This window comes from Diceros bicornis, chromosome 1, assembly GCF_020826845.1.
Source record: "Diceros bicornis minor isolate mBicDic1 chromosome 1, mDicBic1.mat.cur, whole genome shotgun sequence".
NCBI lineage: Eukaryota > Metazoa > Chordata > Mammalia > Perissodactyla > Rhinocerotidae > Diceros > Diceros bicornis.
Window position 1 is genome coordinate 16885255 of NC_080740.1, and position 16599 is coordinate 16901853.

Genomic DNA, 16599 nt, shown 5'->3' on the forward strand with positions numbered 1-16599 from the left:
AGTCTGTCTCTACTGTTTCCTGGTGAATCACAGAATGTTCTTTATACAGGTAAAACATAGCCTTAAATGATTTCTGTGGCTTACAGTTTTATATTTTCATCACTGTGACGTTTAATTGAGTGATAATTATCTTAACAGATCAAAATTCCAAAATTTAAATCTTTCACTTTGTCAAGAAGTTAGATGATTCAAACTGTATTCAATTAATTTAAGAAGGAAATACCCAGATTTAACTGTCATAACTTACGTTAAGATACCAAAAGTGTTATAGAACATAATACATGAGGATAAATGGGTTTATATGCACAATACTTTTTCCCTCTAAACTGAAAGACATGACTCGTAAAAAAGGAATTATGCCTATATTGAGTCGTCATCATCTTGTATTGAAACATAAAATTTCAAATTTTTAATGGAAAAATGTGCTCTTCTATTGTTATTTGTATTTCAATTTTTGTTTCTGTAATGAAGAGTAGTGTAAGAGAAAAGATTTAAGAAAGATGCTATTGAGAGTTAGCAGATATTTGGGATTAAAATAAAACAGAAAATTGACCAAACTTTAAAATACTAATAAAATAAACATTTTATTAATGAAAGTCTGAAAAACATGTGCACCAAAACAAAAGTGACTACTAATGCTGAATAAAAAACCTTCAAAGAATGTGTACCACATAATTCAATTTTTCAAACTTTATATATATAAAAGCTATACTATAAATACAAAGCTAAACTATTAGAGTACTAACAATATGGTTATATGGAATTAGAATATGGTTCATACAAAGAAACTTAACAGTAGTAAAATATGAATACATAAGATGCTTATTTTTGGTCCTTTTGGAAAAAAGAAGTACGTTGGTTTTTTTTAACATGGCTCCAGGCACAAAAATAGAATATAAGATGATAACTGCAACATTCTTAGTGTTTATCCTTGTAATTCTTTAAATGTCACCAGTCATAATAGCAATGAACTCCTCTTGATTTACTGTGGTAAGAAAGAAAATGTACGTCAGAAATATAAATTTTTTCAGAGAACCATACTACTATTTTACACTAAGTATCTTTAAATTTTATATTATACAAAATTCTTAATAAACCAGGACATAGCTTTTTGCTTTTACTATTTTGCAAGGAAGTTGAACATGCTTATTAAATAGAACTTCACAAATACAAAAATATATAAAATGTGATAATATAAATTAGTATTCTATAATATTTACTAGGAAAAATTCAGGATATAAGTTACAAAAAATATCCATCATAATCTTAACATTTATACACACTTGTGAAAATAGTTCTAAAGGCTTGCAAATTTTAATTTCTTAGCTGGTTAAACCCTCTTTATAATCTTTATTCTACTAGTTCATTTAGCAAACCCTTCCTTCACAAATAAGCTTAAATATATCATGCATGTAAATTAGAATTCTAAAGGATGAAAATATATTAGAATTAGAAAAGAAGTCAAATTTTTTTTTAAACTTTTATATATTTAAAAGCCTTAATTTTAAAGGAAAACTAATTGAAACCAGGCCACCACACCTCAAAAGTATCCAGAGAAATAGTAATTTTAAAAGATACAGATTTAATCTTAATTACCAAGGTAATACAGCAACTATAAAATACAGATGAAATTGCAGAATATAATCACTGATAAAGACTAAGTGTTTGTTTACCAAAATTATAAATAAAATTCAGTAAGAACTTCCAGTTTACAAAGCATAATGTTTAAGAAAGCAAACTAGGGTGACAATCTTATTAAATACAATTTTTAAAAACCAATATACATACAAATTATTAATAGAAATGTTCAGAAAAGAATGCTTCCTCTTTGTAAAACAGCTGAATTCACGGGCCCCAAGACTTAACACAAACCTTAACAAGGCACAAGTTATGAATGATAATTTTGATAATGATAACAATAACACTACAATGAGAAAAAAAGAGACCTAGATTCCAGTCATAGCTCTGACACGAACAGTTCTGCAACTCAATTTCTTCATCTGAAAATACTAAACTATGACATGATCTTTTAGGTTGCTGCTAAGTCTTAAATACCCTAGCTGGTAATATATGAAGACACTCCATTGAATCAAACATTTTTAAGTGCCTAGTGAATGCCAACACTATACTAGGAGTTTTGTAATATATCAGAACAGACACAAGGTTCCTATTTCAGAATATCTTGAAATTGAAGTGAAAAAGATATTAGGTGATATTATAAAATTGTTAATTTTCTTAGGAGTAACAATGGTATCATAGTTACTAAAGATAATATCCTTATTCTTAGTAGATGCATGCTAAAATATTAGGGGGGGTCAAGTTCATGATGATTCAGAAAAAAGTATATATACTATAGATAAAGCAAATACAGTAAAATGTTAATTATTGAATCTAGGTAGAAGATATAAAGGTGTTCACTGTACTAGTCCAACATTTTTTCCTCTATGGTTGAGAAGATTCATAATGAAAAGTTAGAAAAAAATTAACCAATTAAAAAATCTTGACAGGCCCGGTGGCACAAGCGGTTAAGTGTGCATGCTCTGCTGCAGCGGCCTGGGGTTCGCCAGTTCGGATCCCGGGTGTGCACCAACGCACCGCTTGTCAAGCCATGCTGTGGCGGCGTCCCATATAAAGTAGAGGAAGATGGGTATGGATGTTAGCCCAGGGCCAGTCTCCCTCAGCAAAAAAAGAGGAGGATTGGCAGATGTTAGCGCAGGGCCGATCTTCCTCACAAAAAAAAAAAAAAAAAAAAAAAAAACTTGAGATAAAATATGTACGTCAGGAATGAAAAAAGTACACTGGTTCCAGAAAACCAGTTTCCATAATTACGTTAGCCACGTTTTATATCTGAGAACAACCGCTGTATAACACAAAACATGACCTATTATTAAAATAAAAATCACATATCAGTGTTGAAAAAAAATCCACAAAAATGGGAAAAATCATTACTGATGAGACAAATTTAGGTAAAAATAAATCTTGACCTGGGATCTAAAATAAAAATATAGGATTTGGTTTGACAGGAGGTAGAAAGAAAGCTAAGGTAGAGAACACCATCAGAAATCAGAAACATAGTTAAAGAAAGAAAATAGTGCAAAAATAAGCTATAAGGAGTTAAGAAGAAGGAGCTGTCCCGAAGCTGATAAAGAACCATGAATCCATACATTTAATATTAAACATCTCTAAGACACTATGACAGACACAGTAGAGCAGAATACAAAACCTATAATACTCAAAATACTTTCAGTGATCTTACAAATTGTTGTAGTGATCTTTAACCTTTGTAGCTAAATGAACGTTTCAATATCTTATGAAAGCTATGACCCCTCTCTCTCCCCAGTTAAAAAAATTAAAATACATAAAAATTTTTTAAAATTTCATTGCTATGCACCCTCATGTAAGAACCCCTGATTTAGTCCATCTGGACTGAGGCACCTAGACCAAAATAGGAAACAAGAGTATGTTTTAAAGAAAAACAACATAATAAAAGCAGCCTTAGAATGACTATAAATCATTTTAACAATATAATGGAGCTATGATTAAAATATTCGAAATATCCAAAAAGAAAAGAATATTCAAAATCTGAAAAGTACTTATGTTTTGTTATTTAAAAAGATCTAGAACTTTTTTCTCTCAATTTGTAAAATTTCAATACTCGAATTTCAAATTAAGCTGTATATAGTTCTACAACCACAAAACACTTGAATATTTAAATCCAAAAAAGTGGAAAGCTGAAGAGAAGAAAGTAGCTAAGGAAATTAAACTAACTCCTTTATTACCAATGAGTCTTTCAGACAATTAAGAGAATCTGTGATGCCTTTGTACATTTGGTTTTATAACATTCTCTATTAACAATATCTTATATCAAGTTCCTACATCTAATAAAGCTAGCACAAGGCTTACCTTAAAATAGTCATTTGATAAAATATTTACTGAATCAAACAAATACGACACTTTGTCGTCTTCTACACTGCCTTTTTTAACAAAATTTTGACAAATCACTCATTTCATATGGTAAATCTTATTACATGTCATTAAAATAAAGAATTTTAGAGAAATTAAGCAGATAAAGTACCTTAGAGACCATCTGGCTCCGAAGGGGGAAAAACACATTTTAGCATTGAAGTGCCAGTTGAATATTTCACTAATACATTGCTTCCTATAATAGCATGCAATTTTTAAAACTCCATAAACATAGAAATCTAATTAATATTTTACTTTACAGCACAAGAGGCAATACAGTGTTATGGTTAAAAGCATGTTCTTTGTCATTACAGAGACCTGAGTTTGAGTTCTGGCTCTGCCATGTATTAGCTCTGTGATAACCTCAGGTTACTAATCTCTCAGAGCTTTAGTGTCCTTATGTATACATGCATTTATCCTATGCATGAATAGGTATAACATTGTATTTACCTCACAAAAGCTATTAGGAAAATTAAGTGACATAGTCCACAACGTAACACACTAAGCAAAGAATCTAATATATACTAACTACTAAATAAATGTTAAACACTTAATTATTTAAAAGATGATCCACTTTGGCTTTTTTAATGCTGCTTCCTTTTTTCCAAAAAAATTTACTGTGTTTTATTTTATATATCTTGGGAGGGATGGTAGAGAAGGGATTCTTTGTATATTATTACCACAGCTTTATTTATATTTTCTATTATATCTTTTCCTTTAACGCCTCATTCACCATGTTCATTATTCTATAAACACAACAAAAAAATATTTTCATTGCTCTTAAATACTGAACAGTGTGAAAAATTCATAAAGACAGAAGAATTATTAAAGTCCACAAGAAAGGCAGCAAAGTATTATGATCTTTACCAGTTTATCATATACAAAGAAAGCAGATTATATCTAAACAAAACTGCAGCTGAAAGAATCCAAATTAAGTGATCAGACTAACAAGTTTATATAAAATGTAACTTCCTACTTTTTCAAAAATGGGCATATTTTCACATAGCTGCAGAGACCCAAATAAGTTAAGGCAGAATCCCAAAGCCAGACTAAACGGATTAGAGTTGTAGTTCTCATGGTTTCTGAATATGAAAATGCCTTTTGATAATAATTTTCTGGACTTGCCACAATAACAGCTATACTTAGCATGTCTTGTTTGAAACTAGATAATGTCAGATAGCTACTATGAATTCTGCAAAATAAGTATATTTATCAATCACAATAGCATTTACAGATATAAATGAAAAATAGCAGTATATGTATGCATGTGCAATACTATTACTCATATGGTCTACAGACAATATTTGATGCATACAGTACATGAATTTCCAGACCCTGTGCAATACCTCAGAAGGTCCCCACCCTAGAGAGCCACATCCCATATTGGAAACTACTGGATTAGACTATTTTAATATGATAAGACCACCCTTCTCCCCCACAAAAAGGGACAAATCTTAACAATTCAAGACTATGCATCAGCTATGTTTTATTTATAATCAATCACTTGGAAAAAAGAGAAAAAATATTATTTGCCTGCTAGTCATTTGAATAAATGACAGCAGAATGCCCAAGTAACAGTTGTACAGTGACTTAAAGCGGACTAATGCAAGCAGTGACGACCAAAGAAATGTTGTAAGGATGCACTAAAATAAATCTTCAAGCAATGGAGCACAGGTATGAACTCTGAGATTCAAAAGCAGCAGACAGAGCAGTCTAACAAGGGATGCAAGACATGGACACATTTTCTAAGCAAACTTTCACATCAACTTTGAATTTAAGAGGCAGCTTCCTAATTGATATTTACTTCTAATGTCAAATGAAGCTAATAACTAAAATCTAATTAGCATGTGCCTAGTATAGAAAAAAAAACTGTAACTGATCTTTTGACACAGATAGCAGCCATTATTAAAGATTTATGAAATAGACATACCGAGATTCTCTGTGCCACTGAAGATAGTACTTTTACAGAACATAGTTCCTTTACAGCTAATTTAGAGTAATAATCAACAGCTAGGGAAGCCACAAAAATTTTAAAAATATGAAGACAGTGGATTCTAAGTCCAAATATTAGAATGACAGCTTAAGAAATCATTTAAATTTCCTCAAGTTCTAATCATCTTTGTTTTAAAATATACATAACTATATCAACGCCCTTTCAAAGAGCTAGTATTAAAAATAGAAAAATTTTATAATGCTCAAATAATATTCACATAAATATAATTAGAAAGCACAATAATGCATAATTCTAAAGGACAATCTACAAACCTGACTGCTAGTTGCTACTGTCTTGTCTCCTTATTAAAGCATGCCAGTATTTCCAAGGTAATACATGTATATGAATAGATTTATGTATTTATGTACAGTTGGTACTGTATCTACTGTATATATCTACTGTAACATACACTCCTGCTCACGCTCAGGGCTTTAAGTCAACATTAGAGCACTCATTATGTTCAAGAAAATGCAGGGGAATATAAAGATGAGTAAAGACGAAAAAAAAATAAGCTTACATTTAATGCTAGGCACCTTCAATTATCTTCATTTAATACTCACAACTACCCTGGAAGGTATTACTATTCTCATTTTTATAAATGGGGAAACTGAGACTCAGAAAACGTTGAAAACTTGCACAAAACTACATAGCAACTAAGTAGTGGTAAAGATTCAACTCAAATCCAGGTCTGTATGATTCCAAAGCCCCAGGCCTTTCATACTATATGATTCCATATTGCTCTTAAGGGGCTTCCAATATAGTTGGAGAGAGACACACGTACATAACTAACAGAAGGCAGTGTATACAAGTGTCAAATAGTTTGTTCCCCTAAATGCTATGGGCCTTCAATGGAAGTCTCATAATTCATACAAACACAGACCTTTGGAGGAGGCTTTTGAGAAAAAGATGGAGTTTAAAATGTACCTGAGAGAATGATTAACATTTTAGGCATACAGAAATTGGCAATTAGAGCATTCTAGGATCAAGGAATGGCATGATGAAACACACAGCGTAAAAAAGTGTTTTCAGGAGAGAGTGTATTTTGCCAAACTGCGTATGTAAGGGAGGTGAGGGTTAAAGTAGAAAAGCGGAAGACTACAGAAATAAAACTAGATACTTAAGGTAGAACACATCATAGAAGGCTCTGAACTTTACTCTGCAGGCACTGAAGAATCATTCTAAGTGTTTGACTAGGGAAATGACATCATCGAACCTGTATTTTAGAAAAAGAATGCTATCAACAGACTGAATTAGGAAGGGAGTAGAGGCTTATAGGCATAGAAGGCAATTAGGAGGCTTAAGAGACTATCAAGTCAATGAGGGCTGGGACCACATCTGCCTTTTCACTGTGTAGCACCAGCCAGCACACAGGACACTGCACCCAGCTGGCATCCAAGAAAAAAGGAATGAAGCTATGATAACATTCCTACAAAGAAATTAGGGCCTGAACTAGGACAGTAGCAGTACACAAAGATATAAAACAGATTCAAAACACCTGAACAGGAGAATCAACAGAACTTAGTAACAGTTTAGAAGCGCACGTAGGTTGAGGAAGAAGGCAGTAAAGGCTGAGATTTTGGTGATGTTTCATCCTCAAAGAAAAGTAAAGTACCTTTTTAAAGTGTGGAACCTCATATTACAATCTTTATAGTGGTTTTAAAGATCTGCTTCATTCTAAATTGAATGCGTGAAATATTTATGCAGAAAGCCCATTAGAGATGATCAACAATTATGCTAAATGAAGACAGTTTGCAAAAGGTCTTGAAAATCATTTGGCTTTAGAAAAATTTATTAGATGTGTACATCAGGAATACTTGGAATATATGTTTTACTCAAAACTTACTTTCTCCATCACCATCTTTATCAAATTCTTCTATCATAGCCCGAAGTTCTTCATCACTCATGTTTTCACCCAATTCTCTGGCAACACGTCGCAAATTTCTCAAGCTTATTTTACCTGAATCATCATCATCAAACAGTTTAAATGCCTTCAATATTTCTTCATGTGGATCTCTTTCCAATATCCAGTCTGTCACTAGAGTTAAAAAAATAAAAGATAAAAAATAAACCTTTATAATCACAAAGGCATTCACTTGTGAAATCAAGTATTAGATGAGAATTAAAGCTGTGAATCTGTCAACATTTAGTTTGACAATAAAATACCAAATCAGAGCCCAAAAACCCAAAGAGAAAAACCTGAAATTAGAAAAACCAAACCCATATTTTAAAATTTAACATTTATATTATTAACAATTCATCCTACTATAAGAGTAAGCAAAACTATATTACTACAGTGGCAAAATAAAAAGGACTATATTTATATCATATTTAAGGTCTAGTATTATCAAGAATTGTACTAAGCTCCACTGACATCAAGCACTCAAGTCTAGGAGTTTGTAACCTAGTTGTAAAGATGATATACTAACAAAACAATTAAAGCTAACTAGATAAAAGCTGTTTGCTGGCTAAACTTAATAGTAACACTGATTGTTCCTTAAATTTAATCCAACTTAAAAACAAAAAGACCCTGACAAATTAACAAAATGTACTACCGTCACTGATATAAACACAATCTCAGACAGAAGATGAAAATTCCACTGACATCTTCATGATCAGAAGAACTTCTTGGTTTTCCGAAATACAAAAAGTAGTTATTAAAAAGATTGAATCTGATTGTAGTAAGAAAGCCAAAAACAAAAAAAAAGGTCTGGAAAGGAGACCTCTCTAAAGTCATATCCATTTAGTTCAACAAGATAACTCTCAGACAACTAACTAAAATTAAATGGAATTTCAGATCTCAACAGTAATAATCTATTTTAATATACCAAATGTAATAATATATAATAAGTAAACTTAAACAATATTTTTAATATTACCACAGTCTTTAATCAATAGCCACAATAACAAAAATTAAAGTAAAAATCTATGGTATAAAATTTAAGTTACTAGATAAAATTCTGAAAATATCTAAGTAAACATCTCTAATGTAATTCTATATGCTAGTCTACAACAACAACAAAAGGTATTTATGACTTTCCCTGTGCCATTAAAAATAACTCAGTCTTGTTGAGGTTTACAGAATCATTAAAAATTTGCAAATGCTTGTAGATGGAAAATACTAGAATGCTTCATCCAAAAGGAAAAATACAATTCAACTCCCCCACCAATTATTGTTGTTTTACTGCTGCTTCATCATATTTGGTTGAATAAGCTTTAGAATAAGCACCTATTCAAGCTAATGTTAAATCATCTACACATATATTCAATAGTTTTCTTTTCTCCATTAATTTTATCCAGAAAGTCTTCCAAGTAACTAATTGAAGTATATTACTATAAGTATGCAAATCATCAAAGCTCATAAATATTCAGTCAAAAAGGAGTTGGCATATATACAGCCATAACACCAAAATAAAATACCACACTTAACTCTATGGCTCATACTCAACTTATTTTGAATTTAGTCCCAACAAAAAAGCAGGACAAGGAAAAAAAAAGTGTTAAGAAATTTTCTTCACCAATTAAATAATTTACATGACAGGTGAACCAAAAAAGCAGCTTGCTGCAAGTATTAGTGTACTTAAAGAAGCAACAGGGTGATCTGGGGAACAGATGGGGCTCCAAGATGTATAAATTCTTATCCCACTGGTGCTTTAATTGTGTTAGTTACTTCAGACTTATGTGTCTAGATAATCTTCTATCAATACTTTGCCTTAGAATGCAACTTTTCTTGGGAACTATAAATACCCATCATTCTTGACAGCTAAAAAATTATAAATTTAAAAAAAAAATTATAACTTGTATGGTGACTCTCCTCTATGCCTTCATGCTCTATCCCTGTTCTACAAAGTAGAATTTAATTACCAGAAATACATTTTTTTCAATGAAAATAAGTCAACTGACGCACAAGCAGTGAAGGGGGGTTCAATCTATTTCACAAAATTCTGTCCATGTAACTCTATTTTCAAACAATTTAATTATACTATTAGAAATGTACTTCCTCAAAACAGACCTTACACATTATAAAAATTTCTTAAGAATATACCAAATTAAAAAATATCACATTAAAAGTTTATCAAAAATCATTAAAGGTAACTAGAAATATAGCTTCAACTATATTTCTCATTGCCTTTTGGAAGTTTCTATCCAAACATACTTGTTATTTTAAACTCAACATTTTGGAATCCAAACTTCTTCCACTATCACCAAGACAGCTGTCGATGTCCCACCCCAAAAAAGATAGCAGCACCATTAACAGATAGTTTCCCATACTGTAAAATCCAAACATCTTCAATCCCATAAACCTAATCAGTGATTAGATCCTAGAGTACTGAGGATACTACCTTTTTTACCTTAAATGTACCCTTTTCATTCTCACCACCTCACCATTCTCACCTCTCACCCAGAATTATTTTCTGTCTCTCTTCCCTCCAACTCATCTTTTTTTTTTTCCTGAGGACGATTTGCCCTGTGCTAACATCTATTGCCAATCTTCCTCTTTTTTTTTTTCTTTTTTTCCTCCCCAAAGCCCCAGTACATAGTCGTATATCAGTTGTAGAGTTGTAGCTTTTCTATGTGGGATGCCACCTCAGCATGGCTTGATGAGTGGTGAGTAGGTCCACACCCAGGATCTGAACCAGGGAACCCTGGGCCACCGACGCAGGACGTGCAAACCCAACCGCTACGCCACCAGGCCGGCCCCTCCAACTCATCTTTAATACTCTCAACAGAGTTATCTTTCTAAAACATATCATGTCCTCTTCCTTAAAAATTGACAATGATCCTCTGATGACTAAAGTCCAAACTCTACATGTTATGCAAGACTTTACCTATCTGGTCCAATCCTACCTTTCCAGTCATTTCCACATCCTCTAGAGCAGTGGACTACTTGAAGTTTCCCAAACACGCTGTATTTCTGGTACCACTCTTTTGTTTAATCCTAAATACCTATATGATATTCTTATACCATGATCCATATAAAGCAGTATCATTGGTTTAGAAAATTAATTTAATAAAAACAAACCTGAACATATGTACATTATATATATAATACTCTAGCCAATATAATAACTTAAGCTCGGGCCGGCCCCGTGGCTTAGCGGTTAAGTGCGCGTGCTCCGCTGCTGGCGGCCCGGGGTTCGGATCCCGGGCGCGCACCGACGCACCGCTTCTCCAGCCATGCTGAGGCCGCGTCCCACATACAGCAACTAGAAGGATGTGCAGCTATGACATACAACAATCTACTGAGGCTTTGGAGGGAAAAAATAAATAAATAAAATCTTTAAAAAAAATAAATAAATAAAATAACTTAAGCTATAGTAGCAAAGTCCTTGCCCTCCAGAATCCTCTATTCTAAAAAAGTCTGATATATATATATGCTATAAGTAATTCACTAAAATCAACCATACAAAAGTTCAACCATATCAAGCCCACGATACATTATCTTCAGTTGGTTGTTCTAAAATGTTTTCTCCTGCTTCCAGTCCGCCAATGCGTCCCTTACTATAATCCTCTCCCCACCAGCAACTTTAGACAGATGACTTTATTCACTGAGATCAAGGTCATCCAGGGTATATAGGCCCTCATAAGGTTTGTCAACCTGAAGGCACGCACTGGAACCACAGCCAAAGATACCAACTGCTACAGGTTTCCTCTTCTCTCACTTTGCCAACAAAAATCACGTATCAGAATGGTCTTGGGAAATATTTTCCAAACAAAAGGATACAAACTTGTCTGTTTTACTGTGAGAAAGTAATTTTTCATCACTCTTTTAGTTTTATCACATAATATAAACACACATTACTTGGAAAGACATCTTTCCATAAAAAGCAAGACAATAATTTCTTGGTTAGAATCTTCAGAACAAAACAAAAGACAAAATGATAAATCCCACAGCAAAGCTGTAAATCTTATTTTTTCTTTGAAAATCGGCAAACCCCCCAAAAAACCAATAAGACCCACATTACACAGCAATTTCAATAACAAAATTTCATAACCCAGAGAATTTAAAAAAATACTGATATTAACCAGATAATTTCCTAACAACTGCTAATTACACAGACTATTAAAATACACACCAACTTCATTAAAATCTTCAAAGGTGATTTTCCCTGTGGCTTCTCTGTCATAATCTTTAAGAATCTTCAGTACATCAGCTTTTTTTACATCAAACCCCAAGGCTCTCATTGCCACCTTTTGGATTAAAAGAGAAAAGCAAACTATAAAGTACTCTTTCAAAAGAAATGATTTCCAATTCTTAAATAAGTTTTTACAACTTAAGAGATGACAACACATTAATAAAAAATCATTCTTTTCCATGTTTTATGTCTCTAAAATAATTTGATAGTTTTTCTTTGCTATCAAAATTAAATGGCAATTTCTTTCCTTTATATATCCCTTTTTTAACTATAACAAACCAATCAATGAGTATTTATAGAATACACTATACAATGCACTGAGAGTGAATAGATAATTTTAACAAGTTATTTGTTCTCAAAGGATTAACAACTAGAATGGAAAAAAGGTATAGCATAAATATTAAAAAGTTATACAACAGAAGAGATAAAAAAATTAAAATAAAAATTATCATCAGACTCTACATGATTAGTTATCAAGTAGACAGTCTAGGACCCAGAATTTAGAGAAAGAAGAGACCTTGTTACTAGTAACAAGGCAGGAGAGACATGTTACTGGTTAAAGAAGTCTTACTTGGAAAGATTCGAGTTGATACTTGATGTATGGATGCAGAGGAGTAGAAGGGCATTTAGAAAAGGATGACTGGTATTAAAACAGACACCAAAATAGAGAACAGGCTTGAGAACAGTGAACAGAGCAGCTCACCTTACCTGAATGGGAAGAGCTCAGCTGGAAGCAAGCAGTTAGCAAATGAGAAAAGTAGGTGGTAGTAAAAGTGTGGAGAGCATTCAATAAAAATCAAAGGAATCTGAACTTCATGCAGTGTACAATGAGGAGCCACTAATGGTTTATCAGCAATGAACAATCTATTAAAAGAATTTTAGAATAATCAATCTAATGGAAGTGTACAGGGTGAACTAGAAATGGAGAAACCATTTAGGAAGCTCCAGGTATGAATTAAGATCCCAAACCAAGATAGTAACAATGGCAACAAATGGATGAGGCATAAAGGTAGAATTGAGCAAAGCTGGGTAACTAAAAAAAAAATAGTGGAAAAAGAGAGTTAAAACGCTACTAAAATGCTACCTTTCTCATTATGCTGAGTGTGAGATCCATACTACTCCAAACACCAATTTCCCCTTGTATCTTTATAAATAATTCTAGCCCTTAAAGTTGACATTTTTCCCCATTAGCATTGTGTCAACATCAAACATCACTTATGTTGTTTGCACCAGAGAAAGTAGGTTGAGACTGTGTTACTAACATGTTCAAATTAAAAGACAACACTCCTCCAATCTGAGAAAAGAATGAGTCACCAAAAAAAAAAAACCCAGTGGGAAGAATATAATAAGAACTGATTAAATCCTACAGTTTTGAAATCTTTTAATTACGTGAATGAAAAATAAGTCCCTCCATAGGAATGTATTTTTACATTTAAAATACTACTCACTTTACCATGTGAAAAGGAGTTTCTAAAAAAATGTTAGGAGTACTATTCAATTTTATTATAGCACTTAACTGTGAATGTTTAAAATGGTTTCATATTTCCAAAAAGTTTAGTTGCTAAAATACTTATTTAGAAATGTATTTTTAACCAAGTCAAAAATGCAAATCATTTCAACAGAAAAAAAAATTTTTAAGTATACTATTACCTTTAATTCATGATAATCTATTGCTTCATCTTTGTCTGTGTCAAATAGTTCAAAAGCATCTTTAATTTCTTGTTTCTGCTCCTCAGAGAGTTCTCTTCTTTTTTTCCTCTTTGTTTTGTCTACTACAAGCTCACTTCTATGAAATGAAACAAAAAGTTTTAGTTCACTTTAATCCTATTCTCCTATGCCTCTAAATGATTAAAATAAGATTCCAAAAATGGAACACAAAAATTAGCCAACGAATAATTTTCTAAATTTCTAAAAAGAAGGTATTTTGAAGAAAGATAAATTTCCCTTACATGAGTCAAAGCCCTGCTCATTCCATAGTCTAAGCTATTATAAATCGGCACTTCCCAAAACTGAAAAGTGTTACAGGTTATTAAAAGAAATGAGGACCAAATCCTTCCTCCTAGCTTTGTGTTTATTCCCACGGTGGAACAAACAAAAACTGTGAATAAGAAACATTACTTTTATGTCAGAAACCCCAACAAAAAACAAAGCACCCACACTTATTAGTCACATCATTCTACGATATAAAGTGTTAAAAAAAAGAAAGTAAAATTCCTAATTGACCATCACTATATATTTGGTTTACTTTTGATAGTTTATCATTAAGTTATCAAAACTGCTACACAAAAACATATAATTTACCAACTAACTTACAAAGTGTTTTGGCACTGTAAGTTAAAAATGTTTTTCTATTACATGTTTCTAATAGTTTGGCATTTTATAATTTCTTCCGTTGATATTAACGAATCAGCCAAAATACTGAGTCTAAAAATATCACGATTAAACACCAAAAAAAGTAATACTATTTGGGCTAATTCCATATAATTACGTGAAGAATCAATGGTCTTTTTAAATCTCTCTTAACATGTAAACTTAATTTCTCACGAACTCTGGAAAAACTTGAAAAGGAAATTTATTTTAAAAGCCAGAAATGTCTTCCTTAAGAGATGCCGATCTAAGTGTTCCAAATTTTCAAATGGGGCTGCAACACTTGTAATTGAGAACAAATTTTGAAACAGAAGAATTCTGTAAAACGATAAAACGTAAAACCCAGTTACTTTTATTAGAACACCTTCTCTATTTGCATTTGAAGTTGTTTTGTTCTCCGAAATCTACAAAAAAACACAGGCAAGAGATGGCTAGAACTGGACCAGGAGCATGACAAAGCTGAGGAAGATCTTTCTTCACACAAGCTTGGACATTCCCGGGGTCATTCTCTTCCCAGGATTCCGGAAGGCCAAGTCCACAACAGACCCACAAGTGACCCCATCCAAGAGGACAACGATTATCCCTTGGCAGAACACGGCACCGTTTTAGAGTGGCGTTAACTACATAGATATTTTTAAGGTAAAATGTCTAGATGGGGCTGGGGAAGGGGCAAGAGAGGGTGAGAGGCTGGAACAGAATGAAAGGTAAAGAAACTCAGGAAATAAGGAACTCTACGACATTACCAATTAAAGTCACTAAAATGGGTCTCCGGTTATACCGTAAAGCAGAGCCCCGAGAGAAGAGCAAGGAGGCCTTTTATCTTACTTCCAAAACTTAAAGGTATGTATGTGAGCAGTACTGCAGCTGAGGTTAAGGCTGCAGACCAGGAGCGAGGAACTGAACGAATGGATGCTCCATGGCCTGATTTCTCGCAGAAACACCGCGAGATGAAACCTCGCGATATTTCACTTCCTCCTTGCTACTAAAACCACTCGTCCTTTTGGCGGTCCAAAGCACAGTGCTGCCAGACATGACTATGCACGGGGCTCATCACCTGCGGGACACCAGGGGCTCCAGGGTGGGGAGTCCGGGCCCGGGAAGGTTGGCCGAGGCTCCTTTCCCTCATCCCAAACTGCATCCCCCTTCCTCTCGCCTCGGCTCCAAACTGCCTCCCTTCTACACACACCCGCCCTGGGGCCCGCTGCGGGGTGGGGAGAGCATTGCCGCCTCCTCATTACCGACCTCAGAGTTAAACTCATTTTCTCTTCGGACAGAGACGTTTCTCTCAAGAACGACTTTAAACCCCTACCCAAGGCAGCACGACTTCCACAACCCGTTCAACAGACACCAACGACCTCGGCGGCCTCAAGGACCTCCCACGAGCTAGTCACTTCTGAGCTGGATTGGTTGAAATTGCTAATGTCCTGCCCATTAAGGCGGAGGCGGCACTAGGCCTCTGCTCTCATTGGGCGTCTTCCGCGTCAATCAACGAAACCTCTCTGCCGGCCTCTCCCGCTGCTCCTCCCGCCTCCTGGATTGGCCTGTTGAGTTTTCCCCGAATCCTTTGCGGAGCCGAGATCTGAGTGTCTGAGTCCCAGCGTTGCGGTTCGGGTGGCGGGTGGCTGCACCTCGCCTCACCCCAGGAGGGTTGCGGCCTGTGGGCGACGTTCCGGAGACACGACGGACGGCTCCGAGGGAAGGAGAGGGAGGGAAGAGAAGAAACACGCCGGAGGCCATCCTCCCGCTAGTAGGAGGGAGTAGCAAACTTCGAGGTCTGCGAAATTGGCTCCAGTGTTCTAAAACCTGGACGGCCGATGGCCTAAGGACACAGAGAGTTTGTTTAAAACGCAGATTTAAATGTCCCTTTCCCCCAATCTGATTCTAGTACGTGTGAATCTGCATCTTTTTTCCTTACAACCTGTCGAGTGATTCTGAGGCCGGTGCTGTGGATTATTTTTGGATAATAACTGAGTTGGATTATTAGGCTATTTACGGTGAAGCTGTACCTACACCGCCCTTGGCTCTGCTCTTCCTCCTTTTAACGGATTTGTTCGCTTATGTCCCTTATTTTCCAGTGCTGTAAATTGCACGAATATAACACTGCCAAACCAAGTCTCTTGAAGCTCCCTTGAGCATTGAATG

General features: G+C 34.3%; 1 protein-coding gene across 1 annotated transcript; it reads right to left on the reverse strand.

Annotated features, from left to right (window-relative positions):
- Window positions 1-764: 764 nt before the first annotated feature.
- CETN3 (centrin 3) lies at window positions 765-15807 on the reverse strand. Its single transcript, XM_058528275.1, has 5 exons — window positions 15700-15807; window positions 13741-13876; window positions 12031-12145; window positions 7800-7991; window positions 765-985 (listed from the first exon to the last, which is right to left on the reverse strand). The coding sequence occupies exons 1-5, from the start codon at window positions 15714-15716 to the stop codon at window positions 942-944; spliced, it is 504 nt and encodes a 167-aa protein (XP_058384258.1). The 5' UTR covers window positions 15717-15807; the 3' UTR covers window positions 765-941.
- Window positions 15808-16599: the final 792 nt, after the last annotated feature.

Coding starts and splice junctions, on each gene's coding strand:
- CETN3 (XM_058528275.1), bottom strand. Junction 7,992..12,030: donor TGAAGATTTTAATGAAGTTG/GTGTGTATTTTA, acceptor TTTTAACTCTAG/TGACAGACTGGATATTGGAA. Junction 986..7,799: donor TAAAGATGGTGATGGAGAAA/GTAAGTTTTGAG, acceptor TTCTTACCACAG/TAAATCAAGAGGAGTTCATT.